This window comes from Schistosoma haematobium, chromosome 1 (genome assembly GCF_000699445.3).
Source record: "Schistosoma haematobium chromosome 1, whole genome shotgun sequence".
Classification (NCBI taxonomy): Eukaryota; Metazoa; Platyhelminthes; class Trematoda; order Strigeidida; family Schistosomatidae; genus Schistosoma; species Schistosoma haematobium.
Window position 1 is genome coordinate 42,776,719 of NC_067196.1, and position 22,384 is coordinate 42,799,102.

Here is a 22,384-nt window from a genome sequence, read left to right on the forward strand (position 1 = left end):
TTACCTTAGCCATATCCGCGAAAGAATTAGGTACACTTTGGATATCATTTCAAGTTCATATAAGACGTTATCTGGAAATTCAGTACACCTACGTTTTTTAACAAAATTACTGAATAGATTTTGTTTGTTATTAATTTATAAAGATTGGGTTAATGAGAACACTTTCTGCCATAAAATATAATCAGCTAGAGAACTGTCGAGAAGAAGAATGCATTGCAAACAGTTTCGTCTTAAGCTGTCATAATTGTACGTCTTAGGAACCAATGTTCTTCAACAGGCAACGAATAATAAAATGCTTGTTAGACGCTAAGTGCCATTTAGTCTTATTGCGTTTATATTACACTTCGTACGTAAAAACTTTGGATATCAAATACATTCCTTCGTTTACATAATACAGCTTATACACATAATGTTAGTGACCAGGAGACAAGTGAATAAAATTAAAAATTGTTTATAGATTATGTACAATAAAATTGAGGGACATGATCACTCTATTTGTGCCTTCAAATAGCCTGAATATCATGACTTCGCTAAATAACGTCGGGTGATGAATAAAATGGTTTATACATTTTGAACAGACTATTTATTGCTAATAAAAAGAAAATTTTATTAGAACCGTTAGGGGATCGCTTTACACAGCCTACGTCGTGTTGAAAACAACAAGTTAGAAAATGAATTTTCGTAAATCACTTCATAATACCAAGTTCGGATAATATAAACATGAATGTAATTAGTAAAAGTGTACTTATCATAATTGTCAAAGCATATATATCCCACGACAATATTTGTTGACATACTATTATTAACTTCACAGTAGAGTGAAGCTGCTCGTTTATGATTTGGCTAAAATTTGGTAATCCGAGCTGATCGCCAGTAAATGTCAAGTCCACCTACAAAAGTCAATTAGATCTACTCCATGAATATCTCCAAATATGCAACCTATAATGCGGATTTGTCTCATAAGCTTTGCATAGTAATTTTCGAGTTACGGTTAGGTGTAATAGATATTCAGATTTATAAACTACAATAGACTGAGCAACGTTTATAACTGTAATCCAATGGTTGAAAGTTGAGTGCCTGTACAGCTAGGCGACAGCCGAAATTCATAAGCGAATGTGAATCACCGAATGTTTAAAATCTTGATTATAATCTACCCGTTATATCAGTTAAATAGCATCTCAATACGCCGCTTTTTTACAATTATGAGTAACGCTACACTTATTAATAACAGAATTTGTATTATGCTGATACATAACGTGTTTGTATTCTCAACTTTAAGTTATGCTTGTCTGAAAAATGAAATAGCAAGCTCTATATATAAAATAACCACACTGGATGAAATAGGTCTTTGAATCTGCTGTCATATAACAAGTAATAATTATCAATATCGTACGAAATACGATGACACGCTACTTTATGCTAGAAATTTTCATGAGTTTTAATTGTAATCAGCTTAGTCAGTTACAACGTAGGACCAGACACATATATGCATCGGTCCAAGTTACCACACATCATTAGCACAACAAGATGGACACCGGATTCATAAAAGTAGTTAATTCAGTGGTGGTAATATATAAAAGAAAGGTTGCATATAAGGACATAGTACGGGAAGAAAGAATTAGTTCGTAGAAAGAAAGAAAGGGAAGACAGAGTGTGTACACCGACGCCATTGTGTTTGATTCTGGTCCATGTCACCAAGAGTCTCCAACCATTGGTTGGAGAAGAACCCTTCCACGGTGTGGGCAACCGGGAAGTGATAACCGCCCTCATACCTCTAACAGCACTCAAGACCACATTGTAATCAGCTACCCCATAAATTGCTCTGGGGCTTAGAAACCTCATTCGTGATAGGGCACTTTATCAACTATCAGATGGTGCAAGTGATACATGTGGACAACAAACATCGCATTCTTATCAGACAAATATCGAATTCTAAATTATCACTAAATGAGAAGTGGATGTTGGATGACTAGCCATTGTGATGACGTTTAATTATTGTAATCGAGCAAGTTTTTCTACCATTAGTATGTACTAAGCACAAAAACTGCATAGTACAACCAAGGATAATAAAAAAAAGCAAATACTTCTCAGGTAAAAAATAAATTGTATAAAGTAAAGACTAAAAAATCCACAATATTAAGCACTACAAATTAAGTTTAACAATAAGACGATTCAGTATACGTGCATACATTGTTTAGCACCAATCTTAATAAACGTTTCCGTCAAATTTACACATAGGTACAAATTAAAACGGTTTATTACACAAATTAAAGGAGTTCTATAAAAAAAAGAGGAAATATCACATATACTGGAATAGTTTACACAATAGAGAGTTGGCGCAACGATGTTCATCAGATTAATAAAGTTTCCCCATACCTGCAAAACCGAGAGCAAAAAAGGGATGATGAGTGAACATAATAATAAATGATAAAAACATATCCTACACAATTGAATTTAACGTTGTATTAATCTAAAAAATTCACCATGGATAATTCACTGGGTAGATAATTGTTGAATTTAGTGTTATAAAGTGTGGATTTTGACGACAAGAATAGATTATCTGAAATGATATATGCGGCTCAATATCCTGTTGATTTGAACGATGAAAAGAAACTGACTTGTTGATAATGAAGAGAGTCAGTGTGTTGATATTATAAGAACAAGAAAATAATGAAAATTCCTGTTATGAATAAAAAAAGATAACCATTATCTGAGTTTATTCAATTTTAATATAACTTTGAAGCAATACATTTGTATTTAGCTTCTGTAAAGCAAGGATTACAATGTTTATTGGTTGAATTCACACTGATTTATTTTCAACATGTACGAGTATCCTTCAATATTCATTGATAAGAACATAAGGCCGAAAACATAATAACTCCAGTCGAAAAGAAAAAATTATACATGAACATCAACTTTAAATGTGATAGAGTTACAAACGTCTTAAAGAGGAAAATTTCTGATTATTTAAAAAGAGCGTTCTCCGCAGCAACATTGCGATTAGTCTTCTTTTGCCGATCATTGTTCATCAATAATCTTAAGGATAAATTATCTCATCTGACCAACTCAATGTTCATTTACCAATTTATCTGCTCATGTGGAGCTAGGTATATAGGTCATTCGATGAGTAATTTATCCAAAAGAATTCAAGAACATTACCCAGCGGGGTTAAGAAGAGGGGGAAACGGCTCAATAAGAAGTTTAATAATCAAACACCTTGTGAGCACAGGTCACTCAGTCAAGACGGACTCTGTGTAGAAGTCTTCCAAAGGCAGTCATATTGTATCTTCTTAACATTGCCGAAGTGATAGCCGTACATCTGGGGAAAACAGAACGGTGTGTCCAAAAGAGATTGGTACAACCTCTTCTTTTACCATGGTCTTAATGTCCCATAATTTTTTTCATACTCATCTTCCTTCACAGCCATCTGCTTTCCCTTCCATTTTCTCCTTAAACTTTTTACCCCCAACTGGTTTATTTCTGGTTTTATGATTTTCTTGATTACATTTCATCTCAATTTCAGCATTGTCTTATGATACTGAGTCATCCTTTTACAATGATGACCTTCCTATCTACCTTTATGATGGATATTTAAGCCCTTAACAGTCAAACTGTTATTTATTCGCCTTAAAGAGGAAGAATGTAGTTGTAAAATCTCAGCGAATGAATTTGAAGTAAATCCAACGTTTCACCTGGCAATCCGGTCTAAGCTTTCTCAAGGAAATTTACAATATATTATTAATTCGCCTGTTTATAAAAAAATCCTACCTCACTGTTACTATGTCTAACAGAAGTCTATTGTCATTAATATTGTAATTATCATCCTGAAAAATAAGTATATATTTGCGATTGTAAAGCTTTGAAAATGAATTCGCTGAAAAGAGAATTCTTCGCTGAACCAATCTTTTTTATTTAATACTTTAGTTGACAAATCTAATTTATATTATCAATGTTCAGAGAGAGCGAGAGAAAAACAAGTAGAAAATCTATAAAAAGTTGAATACTGGGCCAGGAACGAGCAGCCAAATCTAAATTTATTTTATTATATAGATAAGAAAACAAATCAACTCAAATTTGAGTTTTGAAGTATCGATAATCAAAAAGTCTATTAGTTTACACTAACTAATAAAATATATTCTTAATTTAAAAGAAATCAATAAGAGTTAACTAAAGTTACATAACTGTGTAATAACTAAAATTGTTCTTAAATTAATTTACTTAATCCACTTTGACTTGCTTCCTAGATTTGTTAATGGCAGCAGTACGTTTAGCCTTCATCTTTTGATCCACTTCTTGACGTTTTAATTCTTTAGCCAACTTATATGAACAATAAGCACAAATTATCATGAGAGGTGTGAGGATTATTAATATTGATGTAAGAAATTCCCACGGGCTTTTAGCTACATATAATACGAACTGAAAAAAAACAGGAAACAAAAAGAACAATACGTACAATAATGCATCGAGAATAATCATAAAATTACAATTGCATGCTAAAGTCAGGGCGTTTTCGAGCTGGCAGGGATATAACCTATTCAGTTATGGTATCCTGTGTTACTGCCCCTGAAGAACAATTTGTTTCCAAGTACACATCTATCATATGAGCTCTTTAATTTGAAAAGATATGAGTTTCCGTTTCAGTCACATACCTGAGTATCTAATTAAATATACAAATGAATATGATGGAAATCCAACGACAGTATTTTACGCACATTTGTGTATGGATGTAATTAAATGTGGAGCTTACAATGTAACTGAATGATCCAATTTGACGGCGATTTTGACTACAATATATATGAATTTTCGATTTAGTTGAAAGGTAGTAAAAATTTATAAATTCTCCAGAAAACTAGTTAGTAGTGATACACAATAGGAAACAAGTGAGACATAGGTTATTTGACTCTTTTACTAGGGACCTGACAGATAGAGACAACAGGATCCTAGCCGGTGATGATCCACTTACAGCCTTGAAAGATAAAATTTAACCAATGCGCTATTACTTTATGATATCTACTGTCTGAAAGAGCTGTTTGAAGATTCGAAAACTGAGTTCAAATTTTCTAATGGAAATCAACAACCACTGTTAAGCAGGAACATCCATATGACGAATCCCAAATAAGACAAAATGTGCAGCTTAGGCCCCATTCTTGTATTCCATTATTAACATGTAATCAAGGTGTTAGCGAAAGATATTATACGTGAACTCTGCTTAATTGATTTCGCGTGAAAAATCAAAAATCAAAGATTATCTCAACTATCAATTAAATAAATTTGACCAGCTGATTTTGTTAAGTCTTATCGATTGGACGCTATATTCGTTCCTAAGCTATTCTGATAACCCGCACGCTAGAACTATACAGCGACCTGAACACCAGAAAGAAGACGCAAAAGTATGAGAGACACTTTACTCCAAGGTTAGATTTTGTACAGAAAACATGGGTATTTATAGATGTTAACGTTTGTTAAATCAGACTTTGTACTAAATAAAACGTTTTTCTGTTAGCATCAAATAATATTTTGTAAATAATCCACTTAACAAGATGAATAGTCAAAAATTTTGCATTGAATGACTAACGCTGAACACTAATCCCAGTAAAACAACATAAGCATTCAATGATTTTATGCAACTAATTGAAACAACTCAGTTTCAGTAAGGACTACATAACTCGTGCCTTAAGAAACTAATTATTACTACCGTCGTGTCTGCTGACAAATGAAAGAAAGCTGATTTTCATTGATAATATTACTTAATGATGATAGTAGATGCAATCAAATTACTCTAAACTAGTTGTAATACACTTATTCTGTTTTGAAGAAATATATAAAGACCTATATGACTCGAAGAAAAAAATAAGGTAAGATGAGCAGGTGAAAATGAATTTCACACAAAAGATAAATGAACTAGATTCAAACTATATATATATTTTGGAAAACCAATTCACTAATATTGTATGAATAAGAATGCTGAGAAAAAGTAATTGGTCTACACTAACCTTTAAAGAAATATAGGAAAACCAATCAGACCAATTATCTGGAGAGTGACTTAAATCAATATTATTTAATTTGTCCAAACTGTCTCCTTCAAGAGGTTCTGATGGATGATCATTCATCTAAAATGAAATAATAAGCAAAGAGTTATATTTAGAAATCAGAAAGACACTTGAGAATTCCATATACGAATAACTGGTATAAACTTAATATATCTGAGCGCTACCCATACTTACTATCTCTAGTTATCTACTGGATTGAAAACAATACATACAGAAATGATAAATTAGGGTAACAACGGGATATTTTAATAAAAATGAAAACATGAAATAACTTATGCAATGGGATGATAATTACATTTATTACTTTAAGGAAGCTATAGATTTCGCCCGGACTGTAAAAACCTGGTAAAAAGAAAAGGCTTCAAATCTGTCTTTGCTCGGACCGGGTCCCTAATAAACATCTATATCGAACAAATTTCCAGAGACCAAGGCACAAGTTTGTTTTATCGGTAAAGTGAATGAAGAATGGCAGTTGATGAGAGGGATTACAATAATGCTGCATTCTATAAGCTAGATGGCTTAATTCTAAACTGAAATTGAAGTAAACTTATTTCTTAATCTAGGGAAATTACTGAAATCTCCTAGAAATGTGTTCAAGCACAATAATGAGATATGAACTTTCAACAAAAATGTTAATCAGTAAAACTGGCGGAATTTTATTGCTACTCTCAATAAATGCACTAACTATCACAATACAGATAGATATCAACACAAAATAAATTCAGTTGAATAAAAGTTAAAAAAGCAATCAATAGGTAGATTATTTATTTGCAAATAATGTGTTATGTACAATTTACAAAAGCATTCGCTCAGAAAAAAATCGTTTCAACATTTCTAAGCAAGATGAAAGAAATTATCCGCTAACTTTTCATCCTCAGGTAAGAAAGTAACTGGACCAAAATATCTTTTATTAAATAAGCTAAGGATATGAAAGGCAGCACGTTTAATATCAGGTATAGCCATCTTTTGAGTGATATTACTTTTAAATAACTCATCTGAAGTTTCTATTTCGTTAGGTAACCAACTTGGTTTAGATACAGTCAGGAAAAATTTGTTTTTAAAGCACACGCTGATCAATAATTCGTTAACATCAGTGGTAGGACCAGGTAAATCAAAAAGAGAAACGTATTCTGTACGTTGACGACGATTCAACCAAAATAACAAGTAATCCACTAGTACTTCTAAAAGTTTAAGGCCAAATAAACAGGAATTCAATTTTAAAAATGAGTTGAAACAAATAAGCAGTGACTGGAAAACATAAGAAATAAAAATATTCTTTCTTACTTAATTTCATCCTACTAAAAGGTGAATTGATAGTATCGTTACAACTGAATTATCAAATCAACAAGGTGCTAAGTAACTAAACCTAGTTCTCAGGGAAAGCACTTCTCAAATTACTTGGTGTGGAACAATCATCTATGATACACTAATCAACGACAAGCAAACAAAACGATGATTTGGGAAAGTGCAGCTTGAAGCATAATTGATTCATCTGTATAATCGGCTACTACTTGCACCAGTTAATGTATACCCAGAACAGATTTATTTCTGAAATAGACTTAAGGTTAGACATCTTATACATGATATACTGAACCAAATATGTAATAGTGAGTAAAGATATGCAAAGATACTACAGGTTTCACAAAATTCCAGTTAGTTAACTAGTCAACATATTTTATCTCCAACTAGAAATGCAAAACACATCACTAGTCATTAAATGATCAGGATACTTTAACGCCACATTATCCTTTATGATCAAACCTAAGTCTTTCATGCTACTATCCGTCAGACTTATTGTTAAACAAACCTTTACACTCATTAAAAACAGTGGGTTCAACCACAATCGTATGCTTCAAAAACCCCCTATGTCAAAACATATATAACTCGTCGACCAGAAATCAAGTATCTCCAATCACAAGGTAGTCAAGTAACCACAATCGTATAGAGAATGTGTTACCGTTTACCTGACCTATTAAGACTAGTTTCATTATAACCTGAATCAACAGTCTACAGGTCTTAAATCAGTGAATCAAATTTTTAAAATTAGACCTTGTTATAATTTACGACCAAGCTACTCCTAATGCAAAGTAGTCGTGGACACTAATTCACTCGTCAGTCAGTCAGATACAACTTAGGACCAGGCACATATATGCATCGGTCCAAGTTGCCATACCTCATTAACACAACAAGATGGACACCGCATTCGTAAAAGTAGTTAATTCAGAGGTGGTAATATATAAAAGAAAGATTGCAATAAGGATATAGTACAGGAAGAAAGAATTAGTTCGTAGAAAGAAAGATATGAAGCGATTTTAATCTCTTAGTTTGAGGGAAGACAGAGAGTGTATACACCAACGCCATTGTGACCGATTCTGAGCCATGTCACCAAGAGTCTCCAACCATTGGTTACGATAGTCACGCGGACCCCAACCAACTTGTCTGCATCTACCAACATGCCTCAGACCGGAAGTTAGTAACTTCACTGACTGATGCCACGTTTCAGTTTGGCCGCCCCTAACTTTATTCCAACCATCCCCAACGCCGGTTAGGATTGCACTTCGTGGTAATCGATGTTCAGGTATACGTACCACGTGGCCCAACCATCTCAGTCGATGAAGATACACAACCTCATCAACTGATTTACCATCATTCCTTAATACCCTGCGTCTAACCTCACTATTACTTACCCGGTGATCCCAGCAGACGCCAGCAATATTTCTAAGGCATCTGTGGTGAAATACTAGTAGGTTACGAGTGACTTCTACTCTTAATAGCCATGTTTCGCTGCCGTAAATTAAAACAGAACGGACTGCCGCCCAGTATACTCGTCCGTTAATTGATAGACGGATATCTCGACTTCGTCATAGGTGACGTAAGTTGGCAAAAACCAAGCGAGATTATCGAATCCGTGCAGAGATGTTGTCAGACACCAACACATTAGGGCTGATCAGACTTCCAACATAAGTGAAGTTGTCAGCGCGTTCGATTACTTCACTCCTTATCCTTAGTTCAGGTGTTGACGCAGACCAGTCCTGAAGCGACAACTTGCATTTAGAGGGAGAGAAGCGCATTCCAAACATCCTGGCATTGTTGCTTAGTGCTACAAAAGACTCTGCATTCTATCAGCGCCTTCACCAAACAGGACTATATCATCTGCGTATTCTAAGTCGATAAGTGGACCTCCTGGAAGGAGATCAATACCCGAGAATTCAGTCGACGAGAGTGTTATTTCCATCAGTAGGTCTATGATGAAGTTAAATAAAAATGGAGAAAGTGGATAGCCTTGACGGACACACTTGAGGTTACAAAAGCAGATGACAGTTCGCCATAAGCTCTCACTTGACTAGCAGTGTTCGAGTAAAGAGCCTTCACAAGGTTTATGTACTTCTGAGGTACGCCTTTCAATGACAGATACTGCCGATAAGTATGCCTGTGTTCTAGAAACTGACGAATGGTGAATATGTGGTCGATGCAGCCACGACCACGTCTGAAGCCAGCTTGATTCCCTCGTGTTCGCAGTTCACGAGTCTTAGTTAGGCGTCTGATAATTATCCCTTCCACGGTGTGGGCAACCGGGAAGTGATAACCGCCCTCATACCTCTAACAGCACCCAAGATAATTATCGAGGCTAGTATTTTAGATACTATATTAGTTAAACTAATCCCTCTATGGTTGTCACAGGATGATTTTAACCCTCTCTTATATATTGGGACGATCAGTGATTGTGACCACTCAGATGGGATTACATTCAATTCCCAGATTTGAGCTAAAACATTAGTCAACCTGATCGCTAAAATTTGACCACCATACTTCAAGACATCTGGAGCCAATCCATCACTACCAGTTGCTCTTCCTCGTTTCAGATTAACTATAGCCTTCTGGACTTCTGCTAGAATTGGGGGACCTACTTCAATGTTCCATTCACACTGTCTTGGGATGGAGGGTGATTGTAGAGTAGCTGAAGGCCAACTGAACTGTTTTCGAAAATGTTCCACCCATTGTTCTAAACGTATGGACTGAGAGCAGATGAGGGTGTCGTCTTTTTCCGAGATAGTCTCACTTACACATGACTTATTAATTCCAGTTTCTTTTATTAGTCTGTAGAGCTGTCTTGTGTTCCCTATAGCCGCCGCCTTTTCCATCTCTTGCTTTCGTTGACCACCACTGCTCACGGTCGTTCCTTAGACTTTTGGTCAACATAGATCTGATCTGTTGTCGCTCTTCATCGTTTCCAGAGCCATGTTAGGCGATGTCTCTCCTTATGCTTAAAATTTGTGTTTGCTAAAAATAAACGATTGTCTGAGCACAGTTGCAGCAGACGATCATCACTATTTGTTCGCTGAGCCGGAATACCAAAATACCCACCTACATGTCTTTCTGTTTGGTTTAATCTACCTACCTCGGCATTAAAGTCACCTGCTACAAGTACTATATCCGAACGTTGAGCTTTCTGGAGAAGTTCAGAAAGCTTCCTGTAGAAGTCATTTCTCACTTCATCCGGGATGTGGTCAGTGGTAGCGTAGGCAGAAATGATTGAAAGACAACGACGTGTGTCCCTATCCTTCCGAGTTCTTACGTAGCCGAACAGCATATAAACGACTGTTAACGGGGATTCACTCTAACAGTGCTTGTTGTTCACTCGAACTTAGTGTTATGCCTACATCTGTCAGTCCACGAGAACTAGCCATGGGATCGCCAGATACACGGAGGGTGTATCTCGTTGGCTCTCCATTTCGCCGAGGTGAGGTCAAGTGAATGACCACACTGGGATCCTGTATGCGTGTTTCAGAGACACAGCATACATCAATGGTACGAGATTCTAGGGTTTTAGCTAAGGAAGCCTGTTGACCGATTTGACATAGGGTGCGTACGTTGAAGGCTCCAATGTGTAGTTTGCAGCGAAGTTTCAGTAGACCTGGGAGTGTTTTGCGCACTGGAATCGTTGGCTATGGTGACACTTGAAGGAGAAGCCGAAAAAGGAAGTTTAGAGGTGAAAGTCGATGTAGGAGGAATAATAGGAAGTGAAGACGGAGATTGATTATGAATACAATGGTCTTGAGCGCTGTTAGAGGTATGAGGGCGGTTATCAATTCCCGGTTGCCCACACCGTGGAAGGGTTCTTCTGGAGGTACCTGAAAAGAAAATTGGATTAGATGTGGTCTTAGTGACCTGGGAGCGTGACCGCAGTGCCCAAGGGACAACTGCTTGAGGTCGGTCACACACGACCTTTTTATGGGTAATTTTTGTGTTAGCTCTGTACTTGTTGAGACCCTACCGGCGGAGACGGATGTCCGTGTGATAAGACGAGGTGTGCATCTTTAGGGCCGACCTTTTCTAACCCCACCCCTCCTTGTGGGAAGGCAGCATCGCTGTCATGCTGGTTGTCTGAAGGAAACACCTTACTGCTGCCACACCTCTGTACAGTCAGCAGTACGACTTCGCCTTCGGACCTTGGGTTTATTGCTTTTAGTCTTACCGCTCTTCAACCGACCTCTCTGGCATGACAGGACTTTTAAGAACGATTGTTCCAGCCAGTATAGCTCGTTGCTTCATCACGATAGGCAAGCCCGACCACCACGTCAAGGTAGCAACAACAGTCGGGATTCACTCGACAAATCCCCAAATCAGAACACGGTTGAGCAGGAACGAAGACTGCATTCCAAATAACAAGGGTAGATGGAAGTAGGAATTTCAATAAGAAAAACGTTAGTATATTTATAGTTTTTACTTGTGAAGATTCTAGAGTCTTCTACAAGCATTCGCTAGCGCTGATTGGACAAGTAGCCAATCAGCGTGCTCGAACACAAACCTGCACGCAACGTGCTTTAAATTAATCTATATTCGTCTAACACATCTGTCCCCAAGTAACTGGTGAAAAAAAATTTATGAGTAAAAGGGTCACGGTTTTTCATTTTCTTAATCAAACTCTAGATTACTTAAAATTAAATGACCACTACATGCAAGAGAGAGAAAAATGTAACTAAAATAAATCAGGAGCTTTTTTTATTAGAAAATGAATTATTACCTGGTTGAAGAGATGAATAATCCACAGCTCCACAAACACAAAGGCTAAGTCGTTCACTTAAAGTTCGAGCACGAGGCTCTAGGATACCAGGTGTATCAAACACCTGAATTTTGTAGTCAGTGAGACCCATTACACTGTCATCAGTATCATCCGATATACGACTTGAGTTTCCTCTGTACAAAATGATCGGATGACCCACAGAACGAGTTTGACCAGCTGTGCGTCCAACTCTTGCTGCACCCCCAGGACCTCCCTGCCCAATACTTCGTAGAACATTAATCAGTGTACTTTTACCACTATTTGGAATACCTAAGACCATAACTGTTATAACTGAATTGGCAGGATGCCCTGAGGTAGTAGCTAAATGAGGTAAACTATAATATAAAAACAATAATAAAATAAATCAAAATTGAACCGAAGAAAAACAAACTTCTCAAGATTATTCTTACAATTGAAATTTTATCAATATATCATGCCAAAGCAATCATTTTGTGAAGTATTCAAGCTTCTTTAAGTTAAAACACAAAGACTAGCCTACCAACCTGGACATCAGTCGTTTCAAAATCCCCTTCTGCTTTTCAGGTGCGTTAAGCTGAGTATAGTATACTTCAAGTGGACCACGTTTAATAATACGTGATTCCTCAACAATTCGATTTGTATGAGCCTGCCGATCACTAATTGGTTCGGCCAAGTCAATTTTGTTCATCAACAAAATTGTAGGACGATTCTATATAAAAATACAATTAAATTTTAAAATCAGCTATACGAAACGCAGTGGATAGCATAAATTTATGGCTAGGATGAGACATCTTGAAAATATTGCCAAAAACATATAATTGAAGAAATAATTTTGGCTGAAAAACTAAATTTCCGGTCAATTTTAATGTTTTCAACAATCTAATGAGTATGTTGGAAGAATGAATAAGTTCATTCTTAGATAAATTCTGCCTGAGACTACATCCAGTAGTTTTCCACTTACTATTGTTTGAAACTAAACACAGTTTTCTAGTGTGCACACGACATGAATATCATAGGTCGGATTTATTAATATACTTAGATTACCTCTGTAGGCTCGGCAATTTTACAGCATATCTGCGCTACCTTTATTTCCACACAGTGTTTGAAGTTAAAAATGAACTAAGCATTGTAAACACTTCCAGTATATCCCTCAGTAGTGGACAGACAGTACAATGCAAAAGCTTTTACACAGAAGAATCAATGTAAACTGTTACCCAACAGAATGATCAGATTGACAAAATGAGATGGGAAAACAGGAAAATATGATTTGAGAGATTAAAAAAAAAGGTTGTGAATTATCGACCATAGTGTTCAAGACCAGTCACAATAAGTATTCATTGACCCAAGCTGTCACATTACACAAGCACAAATATGAAATTAAAAAAGGATAAATAACAATTGAGTCGAATAATAAGGTCTATGACCGTGAAAAAAGATTAAACATGAAGAATATGCAAAACTGAAGTCAACTCAATCACATCAATAAAAAAAGTATTTCAAAATGATGGAGATTTGTAGCTCAGGTAGATACATTTGGCTACGTGTTTTCTGAGCTGATAGGTTTAATTGGAAGTTAGTTATCAGTCATCATAAACACATATCCTGGTGGATATGTGAGCTGGCCAACGTTGTCACACAATATTATCACAATATGAAATTAGCAAGATGAATGGCGAAAGCCAGTGAAAAGGCATGAAAAAATACTGGAAGTCAAGAATGTGGGAAAGCCAGATAGTGAATCCATATGAATCACGGTGGATGATTTTAAGGTATATCACCCGACACACCCCCAACCAGGTAGTCTGCATCTATCAACGTAGCTCAGACCAATAGTCCATGACTTCATGGACTGATCCCATGTTTTATTTGGGTCGCTCTTGGTTTTCTTTCAACCTGACTTCATACCACGAAACATGCCCCGTCGATGTGACTGGGAATACGTAACAAATGTCTTTACCACCCCAGTCGATGATGACTTATAAACGTACTAACCGATTTGCCAAGTTTACTTAGCAACCTATGCCTAACCTCAACATTACTCATCCACTAATTCCACGAAACGCTTTAAAAACACCCATGATCAACATCATGCAGCCTATCCAAGTATTCTACTTTGTAAACCAAGTTTTACAACCATAAGGTTATACAAAGCGGACTATCGCACAGTATACGCTCGGCTACTCCACAAGTGACCCAGGTTGGCAAAGGCCAAGTGAGCTTTCTGGATCCATCCCGAGACATAGATACCAACCCACCGGGCCTGATGAGACTTCTAGGATAAGTGAAGTAGTCAATACGTTAAGTCACTTTAATCTTTATCACTGGTTAAGTTGACGGACTAGTGTTAAGACATTTTAGATTTAGAGGGAGAGAAACTCATCCCAATAAATAAGACTATGTCATCTTTGTATTCTAAGCCGATAAGTAAAACTCCTGATAGGATATTACCCTTAAAAAGTTAAGTGGAAAAGCGTCATCTGTAGGGAAACTACTATGACGTAATCAGATTAATTAAGAAGCTGTATAACATCATCAGCGCTTTCTTCACGTAGAAGTGAACTGTTCGGTTAACACAAAAGGCTGATTTTACACTGTTTTCCAGAACGATAACAAAAGCATTGCAATAAAACCACCCAGCTCAGAAAATACAACATAAGCAAATATAAGAGAGCATTTCCAACACGAATGGTAACAGAAGAATGAGTTAAGGAACAAGTGAATCAATTAAAATGAACGCTTATAAAGATCTCATAATCTCTTTAACTTTAAATGTATGCTGACAGATATAAAAGTCACCAAATAAGTTACTCCTAACTAACTCAAAATATAAAGAACTCATAAATAAATATTGTGAACTAATATAAAAAGACCGAATACTATGAAGGGCTCCATAAAGGATTAAGAGTCGAAATAAGCTACAACTCAATCGAACACTTTCACGCAATAAAATACACTAAGACTTTCAATAAAGAAAACCCAGAAAGCTACACTCAGTGAAATAAACAGACGGTGTTTGAAACTAGAGTAGTTAACATGCCATACGTATAACGTTTGCATTAGCCAAAAAGATAATACCCAATAGTCTTAGGTTGGTCAAAGGACACTGTGAACGAAATGCTTGTGAAATGTCCCAAACACTGGGGATATACCGAAGGAACCTTTAACGCTGCGAACAATACTTCATTAGCTGGCTCACTGCTTTAATATATTTTACTTAACTGTCTTGTGTTCATAACCCAAGGTAGATCTACCCACTTACTAGGGGAATCTGAGAAAGCGCCAAGTATTAAAGCACTACAAGTTGCTCTATCTTGAAATTACCAAACACTTTCAAGCACTGAGTTCCAACCACAGTTGCATTTCTTGACATCAACACTACCTTTCGTTCGTTGGACAGGAAAATGTGGTGAGTCAACCAAAATCGCGAAAATCCTGTCAAAAAACCCTAAGTAGAGTGGTTAATGTGAATCACATCACACCACTTTAAATCAGAAACGGTCAAGTAGAAATGCCGAACCTCACTAGCTTACTTTTGTCACACAGGATCCTTGAAATGAATTTATAAAAAGATTGTATAGTGATGTAAACTCAACAAATAACGATGACCAAAAAACATGATGTTATCTTACTAGGGAAAAAGTAAAAAGTAGTAACTTGGTTTTGAATCAAGTGGAGATAAGCACCATGAATTTGGTATGTGCTTCACACTGTTAGTGTGAAATGCTTTTACAAGATTGTGTGTACTTGACTCTGTATTACAGAAAAGATTTCATCAATGTGTCAAAGTGGGAAGTGGTCAAATTTTATTTACTTAAACACATAAACATTGGTACAATGAGGCACCAAATAGATATGCGCCACATAAATCACTCGATTTATGTGAGGACTAGGATACTCCCCGGGTGCCCAAGCCGAAACAGGTGGTTTTCTTAGGAGGCTAATCCCCGAGCGTTTGACCTGAAGGTTTAATCCACAAGGCAGTGGAGGAACGTATGAAAATGCAGTCTCATGGTAGCCAGTGACCAGCAATAGGTTAATGCGCTATTTGTTTCCTTAGGATCATGGAGACCATGTACACCATTGGTTTGGAATCAGGGTTTTCCAACTCCTTTAGGCGGATCCTCCGTGTCAACCAACCCGGTTAAAGCGCCGGACACTCACTTTTCGTCTTCTTAATTTCATAAACAACAGTAACGTCTTGAGAAGGCAGTGAGTAGGACTTCTCTGGCAGTGATTGCATGCACGTGGTCATTTTAGAACATTTCGAGAGGTGACTATCCCCACTCTGTCGTACCAGGGCATTTAAAGGCAAAGGGGCCAAATGATTAACATGAAACTTAATATTCTTAATCATGGAAACGGATAGGTTTCTTGGTGATACCTAGATACTGCACACGGACCCGAATTCTAAAATGCAAGAAAATTTCTTTAAAAAATGACTGGTTTCCTTACCAATTCAAACTTCTGAAAAATCTCAGGTCTACCGGAGAAAGGTATCCTTGCGTCGTGAACTTCGATAATGACATCAACAAGTGGCATTTTAGAATGAATGACATCCATGCCTTTACGCATATGCCCTGGGAACCATTGAACTGCTTGTTGACCAATATACCGAACTCTCTCTGATTTACAAGAAATGTTTCCGAAACTTTCTGAAGAAAACAATCGTTGCAAAACTGATTTTGAAGCATATCTTTGGTAACTAAAAACCGTTGGCATGGTGACAAGGATCAAACCTTGAACTAAAAAGACCAGAATCGCTTTTATCAAAATAAGCCCCAAATGAAGGCAATAGATCCCCAGATGGTTCACAGTCTACAGTACGGAAAACAAAAATAAGTGTACATTTTCAATAAGTAACATTTTCAAATGATTTGAAACGGGATAAGTATTTTGAGGTTTAGAAAAAGTGGATTGCTTATTCTTTTGAGTTAAGATTTAAGGCATTATCTTTATTACAAAGAATAAACGATGTCTAAATTCTAATTTGGGTTTCAATTATTGAAATGAAGCAATATGATGATAAGTGAAAAAAAGTATAGGACCTATTCAGCCAAGACGATCTAGTAACAAGAGAGACAATGTCATATGGAAAAAACGATGTGAACTTATTATTGGGTTGAGAAGGAAGATTTGGGGATTTTTAAGTCTCAATTTATTGATTTTATTTATTTATTTGGACACATAAATATTGGTACAAGAGGGCACCAAATATATATGCGCCACACAATACAATGAGAATTTGAAGAGAAGGAAGAAAAAGTTAAGGAGCGTAAAAAAAGGACAATAACGAACAGATTAGTGTAAGGTAGTGTAATAATAATAATAATGGGGGAAACAGAAATGTACAATCAGAAGAGATCGTTCAGTTAAGGAAGATACAACCACTTTTTATGAAGAAAGTAAAAGGTCACAGCAGAATCGCCACTGGCTCCTATTCTGAGACATATCTGATAAGGTCTCTAGCCACTGTGTCGCACCATCTCTAGGACCCCAGCCAGGTAGTTGTGAAGGACTAACAGAAGCCAGTCCCTTGCAGCTATCTTTAATACTACGACACCATGTCATACACTGACCACCTCTCCACTTTTTCCAACCAGTCCCAGTGTCGGCAAATAATGCACGACGTGGAATTCTCTAGGACGACATTCGTAGAACATGTCCAAGCCACCGAGGTTGGTGTTTCAAGATGGTGACACCAACCGCATTATCGTCTCTGTGCCCGAACACACGATGCCGAACCTCTGGATTACCAACACGGCGTTGCCACTGGATGTCAATTATGGAAAATACTTTTCCTGCTCCGATTAACAATCAAACGATTCACATTACTATTATTTAAGTCTCAAACTCATGTAAGACAAGAGTTCACAACGAGAGAATGTGTAATTATTTATGGCACGGATGTCCTAATTAGAAAACTGAATACAAAATACAACCTAGCCTCAACACTGGAAGAATCCACATAAGTTTCACAAAAGTATGTCTACTAATAGTGTGCATACTTTTACTTCGTAAGAAACAACAGTGTACGCAACAGGTGGTTAGATATAAAACCAACGGGAAAACTAGCATAAAATGAAGTAGTCCAAGTTCCCAAACTTTATAATGAAAACTCAGTTCAGTATAAACAAAAAAGTAATGCCAAAAAATAACCTATCTGTTCTGTCTTGTCTAAATATGGCACTCTCGACAGCCGTCTCATACTACAGATAACGTCTGTCAGTCAGTAACAACGTAGAACTTCGTACGTACGTACATCAGTTCGAGTTGTCATACCACATTAGCACAGAGATGCAGTTGTCGATTCAAATCCCGTAGTGCTAGATTTAGTAAAATTATAAGCTGCAATCAGAAAAATCAGGGTTCGAAGATGTTATTCAAGGAGTATAATCCAGTGAAATAAATTTGGGAAGAGAAAAAGAGACAAGGAGGAATCAGGAGATTAGAATTTGGGAGAACACAAAGAGTGGATGCACCTGTGTCATTGCAAACGATTTTGAGCCATGTCATTCAGGGTCTCTAACCATCGGTCGCTATCATCTCGCGGTCCCCAACCAAGTAGTCTACACCTACCAACATGACTCAGTCCACTTGTCAGTGACTTCATAGACTTGTGCCATGTTTTGGCCTGGCCGCCCCTAGCTTTCTTCCAACATACTCCTATACAACAAAACATCGCACATCGAGGCAGTCGGTCGTTGGGCATACGTAACACGTGTCCCAGCCATCTCAACTGATGAACTTTCACCACTTCATCAATCGATTTGCCATCCTTACCCAATACCCGTTTCCTAACAACTGCATTACTTACTCGATGGTCGCGGGATATACGAGCAATGTTTCGAAGACACCTATGATCGAATACTAGTAACCTACGAATATCCTCTACTCTTACCGGCCATGTTTCACTGCCATAAAGTAGGACGGAACGAACTGCTGCGCAGCAAACCCTTCCAATGGTTGATAGACGGATATCTCGCCTACGCCATAAATGACACAAGTTGGTAAAAGCTAGTCGAGCCTTCTGTATCCGTGCTGAGATTTCGTCACACACCAGACCACAAGGGCTGATCAGACTTCCAAGATAAGTGAAGCGGTCGACACGCTCAATTACTTCACTCCCTATCATCAGTTCGGGTGTCAATGCAACCCAATCCTGAAGCAACATTTTGCATTTCAAGGGGGAGAATCGCATCTCGAATATGCGTGTATTGTTGCTTAGAGTGATCAGAAGACTCTGCATTTTGTCAGCGTTTTCACCAAATAGAACTATGTCATCGGCATATTCCAAGTCAACAAGTGAATCTCCTAGTAGAAGTTCAACCCCTGTAAATTTAGATGAGGAAAGTGTTATCTCTAAAAGTACGTCAATGACAAAGTTAAACAAGAATGGAGAGAGTGGACAGCCCTGACGAACACCACTTGAGGTAATCTATTCTGATGACAGTTCGCCATAAGCTCTCACACGACCAGTTGTGTTCGAGTAGAGAGCCTTTATAAGGTTAGTGTACTTCTTTGGTACTCCTTTCAGTGACAAACACTGCCATAAGACCTCACGATCAACAAAGTCGAATGCTGCTTCAAGGTCGAGAAATACTACGATTGTGAGGCGTCTGAACGTGTGTCTATCCTTTGTAACCTCCGTAGGCTAAATACAGTTGAGTATGTAACTTAGTTGGTCGATTGCTCCAGCTTCTTCACTCTAATTCGGCAAATCACTGCAAACTTTGGGGAATTTGAGGTGATATTCAGCGAAACGTCTAGGGCGATATAGCGTTTCTAACACATCGGTTGGCCACTGTCTCAACCGATTGAAGCACTCAAAAAATCATTGATCGATAATGAATAAAATCTTATATTTATCTCTACTGTAGAACACTATGTTCCACAGAAACAGCTGCACCGTTTAGAAACATTAAGCAAACTAAGTACTTATAGGCAAAAAGGAATATGTATTCGTACCCTGCCTCAAAAACTTGTAACCTCAGTAACCGTACAGATGAGATTGCTACAAACTGTATCTGTATTACCGACTGCCAATGGATGGAATAAATCGTAGGTAACACACTAAAAACAAGAGCGACATGTGGATCTCAGGAAATCTTCAGAAAGCATCCAAAGAACCCGGTCACACTGTACACACCAAAGTCAAACGGCGGCAAAATTACTGGTGCGTTCAAACAGTTCGAACGGTTCTTGACGGAATGTAAGAAGCTTTCACTTAACATGATTACGCGTCTAGTAGCAGTGGATCACCGATGCCTCCAAGTAGGAACTTAAACATATTCAATGATGAAAGAGAAATAGCAAATAGTAAAGCATAGCGTGGTATTGTTCTTAGTCCTTAAGAATATGTCAAGTTTCTTCATAAAGGACTCCTACGAAGTCGTTAGAATTGGCCCACTCGACAGTGGGTTCTAGTAAAAGGTGTGTCCTCAGTCCGTTCTGCTGTGTTGTGTCACTAACTTCTGGGTGTTATCCCTAAGGTTTGTATTTAGACTGAACTTAAGTAGGTATTTAATGGGATGCACATGATTGTTTATGACGCTCTAATTCATTGAAAAATCACTTCTAAGACGCTTTTACTCTGATGGATGGGGATTCAATGATTTTTGATGCTCTTCATAAGGCTTCAACTTGAGTCCCCGAACCGATTTCGTGGCTTGTCTCTGTATCCGTTCCAATATATTCTTATCCCCTTTGGAGTAAGGGAGGAAATATTGTGTTCCCTTACTCTAAATGGAGCCGAATAAAACTACTGAAGATTAGACGTAAAGTTCTACCGGCGAACTGGCCAAAAATGTGCTTCAACGTCCTCGGTGCAGGGTTTGCTCGAAAGGTATTTTTGTCACGGTCCACGTAAGACTTCAGATCATAGGGTACCAACAGTCCTAGATACCCTTAGGATGGAGTTATCTTTATTGTGTGTTTAACCTGCAACATGTCTCAGGTGGACTATTCTACAGCTTTATCTTTTTAAGGTAAGTCCGTTTTTACCAGTCAAATTTTGAATTCTAGTCAGGTCCTGTGGAAGTACTGGCTCATCATCTTGGTTGTAAACTTCTCTCCAGAGTTTTACATCATGAGATATATTAAATCAGACTATACCCATTGGGATCGGTCATTTATATGAACTAAGAAGTGGTGAGGTCACAGAAATGAACGCTGAGAGACCCAGCTAGGACATTCCGTAGCCTGAGAAAAAGTGAAATTTTGTGAGACTGTAATTTTTGGACGAACCAATAAGATATAAGATAGCAGGTTTCGGATTTGGGCGCAAAATATACTCATCGATTTTGCAAAATAGAGTTTCGCCATTATAGCTGATGTCAGTTCGTGATGAAACCCCTAAATATAAATCCTAATTTTAACCATCAACTTCGAATCTTAATTCGAAGTCCTCACACCAGTTTATAACCCTCATTTCGTCCTACATATTAGGCGGATACTACCAAGGTCAGTCCAGAGTCGCTCAAAAGTCGTCCATAAATTGTAATCTCACCTTAAATTCATCCTGACCCCACAACGTCGGTTACTTAGATATGAAGTAAATCAATCAATTAACGGTAACCTGGTGCCTGTTTTAGCTTAAGACATATGATTGACCCTATCAAAAGCTTTGAGAAGGCAAAGAATATGACACCGACCTTCCCCTTGGGGTCGACGACGATTGTCCGCCTGTCCACCGCAGTTGGCAGGTCGGTTATACGAGAGAGACCCTTCCTGAAAAGGGTGTTATCGAGGTGATAAGAAGTTCATAGATGGCAAATAGTCAGATAGACCATCACATGTCAGGTACTCCATAGTTTTTGAGGGTATTAAGATAATATCTACCAACAGATAACTTGAAGGTTCTGTGAGCTGACCTCTTTTGGATATAAGTAAGCAGCGACACCGTCGTTGTCGTTTAGGCTATTAAGACCTTATATCAGGAAACTCCAGTTTGTTGAAGAGAGGCATCATGACGGGACAAGCTTTCCGGATCGGAGACAAATTTATTGGCCAGTTTTATCTGATACTGGAATCTATTTCCTCTTATGTCCTTTGTGCATTGTTTCCTTACTTGTTTGAACTGCCTGTATGTGCTATTGTCATCAAATAATTTCACTTCCGCACAGTAATGCGTTAGATACGGGGACGTATATCAACGCATCTCAGTGACAAAATAAGTCACTATTGTGTACAGCAACTCTATGGTGGCAAGTAAGTACGAGTGAAAATTTATCACATGTTGGCTTTTAAACATTGAGCTCTACAGATTTGATTTGTCTGTTCGCCCAGTGGTTAG

At 37.5% G+C, this 22,384-nt stretch overlaps 1 protein-coding gene across 4 annotated transcripts; it reads right to left on the reverse strand.

The window, feature by feature from the left end:
* Nucleotides 1-773: 773 nt before the first annotated feature.
* Nucleotides 774-20,361, reverse strand: MTG1_1 (Mitochondrial GTPase). Of its 4 annotated transcripts, XM_051218271.1 has the most exons (7): nucleotides 20,059-20,361; nucleotides 16,546-16,908; nucleotides 12,618-12,802; nucleotides 12,076-12,449; nucleotides 5,994-7,231; nucleotides 4,183-4,416; nucleotides 774-2,376 (listed from the first exon to the last, which is right to left on the reverse strand). In XM_051218271.1, the coding sequence occupies exons 2-5, from the start codon at nucleotides 16,810-16,812 to the stop codon at nucleotides 6,885-6,887; spliced, it is 1,173 nt and encodes a 390-aa protein (XP_051074116.1). In that variant the 5' UTR covers nucleotides 16,813-16,908; nucleotides 20,059-20,361; the 3' UTR covers nucleotides 774-2,376; nucleotides 4,183-4,416; nucleotides 5,994-6,884. The 4 variants fall into 4 exon arrangements, with proteins under 4 accessions (XP_051074116.1, XP_051074118.1, XP_051074117.1 ...); XM_051218273.1 differs by lacking the exons at nucleotides 12,076-12,449; nucleotides 12,618-12,802 and having other exon boundaries at nucleotides 4,219-4,416; nucleotides 5,994-6,110; XM_051218274.1 differs by lacking the exons at nucleotides 774-2,376; nucleotides 4,183-4,416; nucleotides 12,618-12,802 and having other exon boundaries at nucleotides 6,799-7,231.
* Between the last annotated feature and the right edge of the window lie 2,023 nt (nucleotides 20,362-22,384).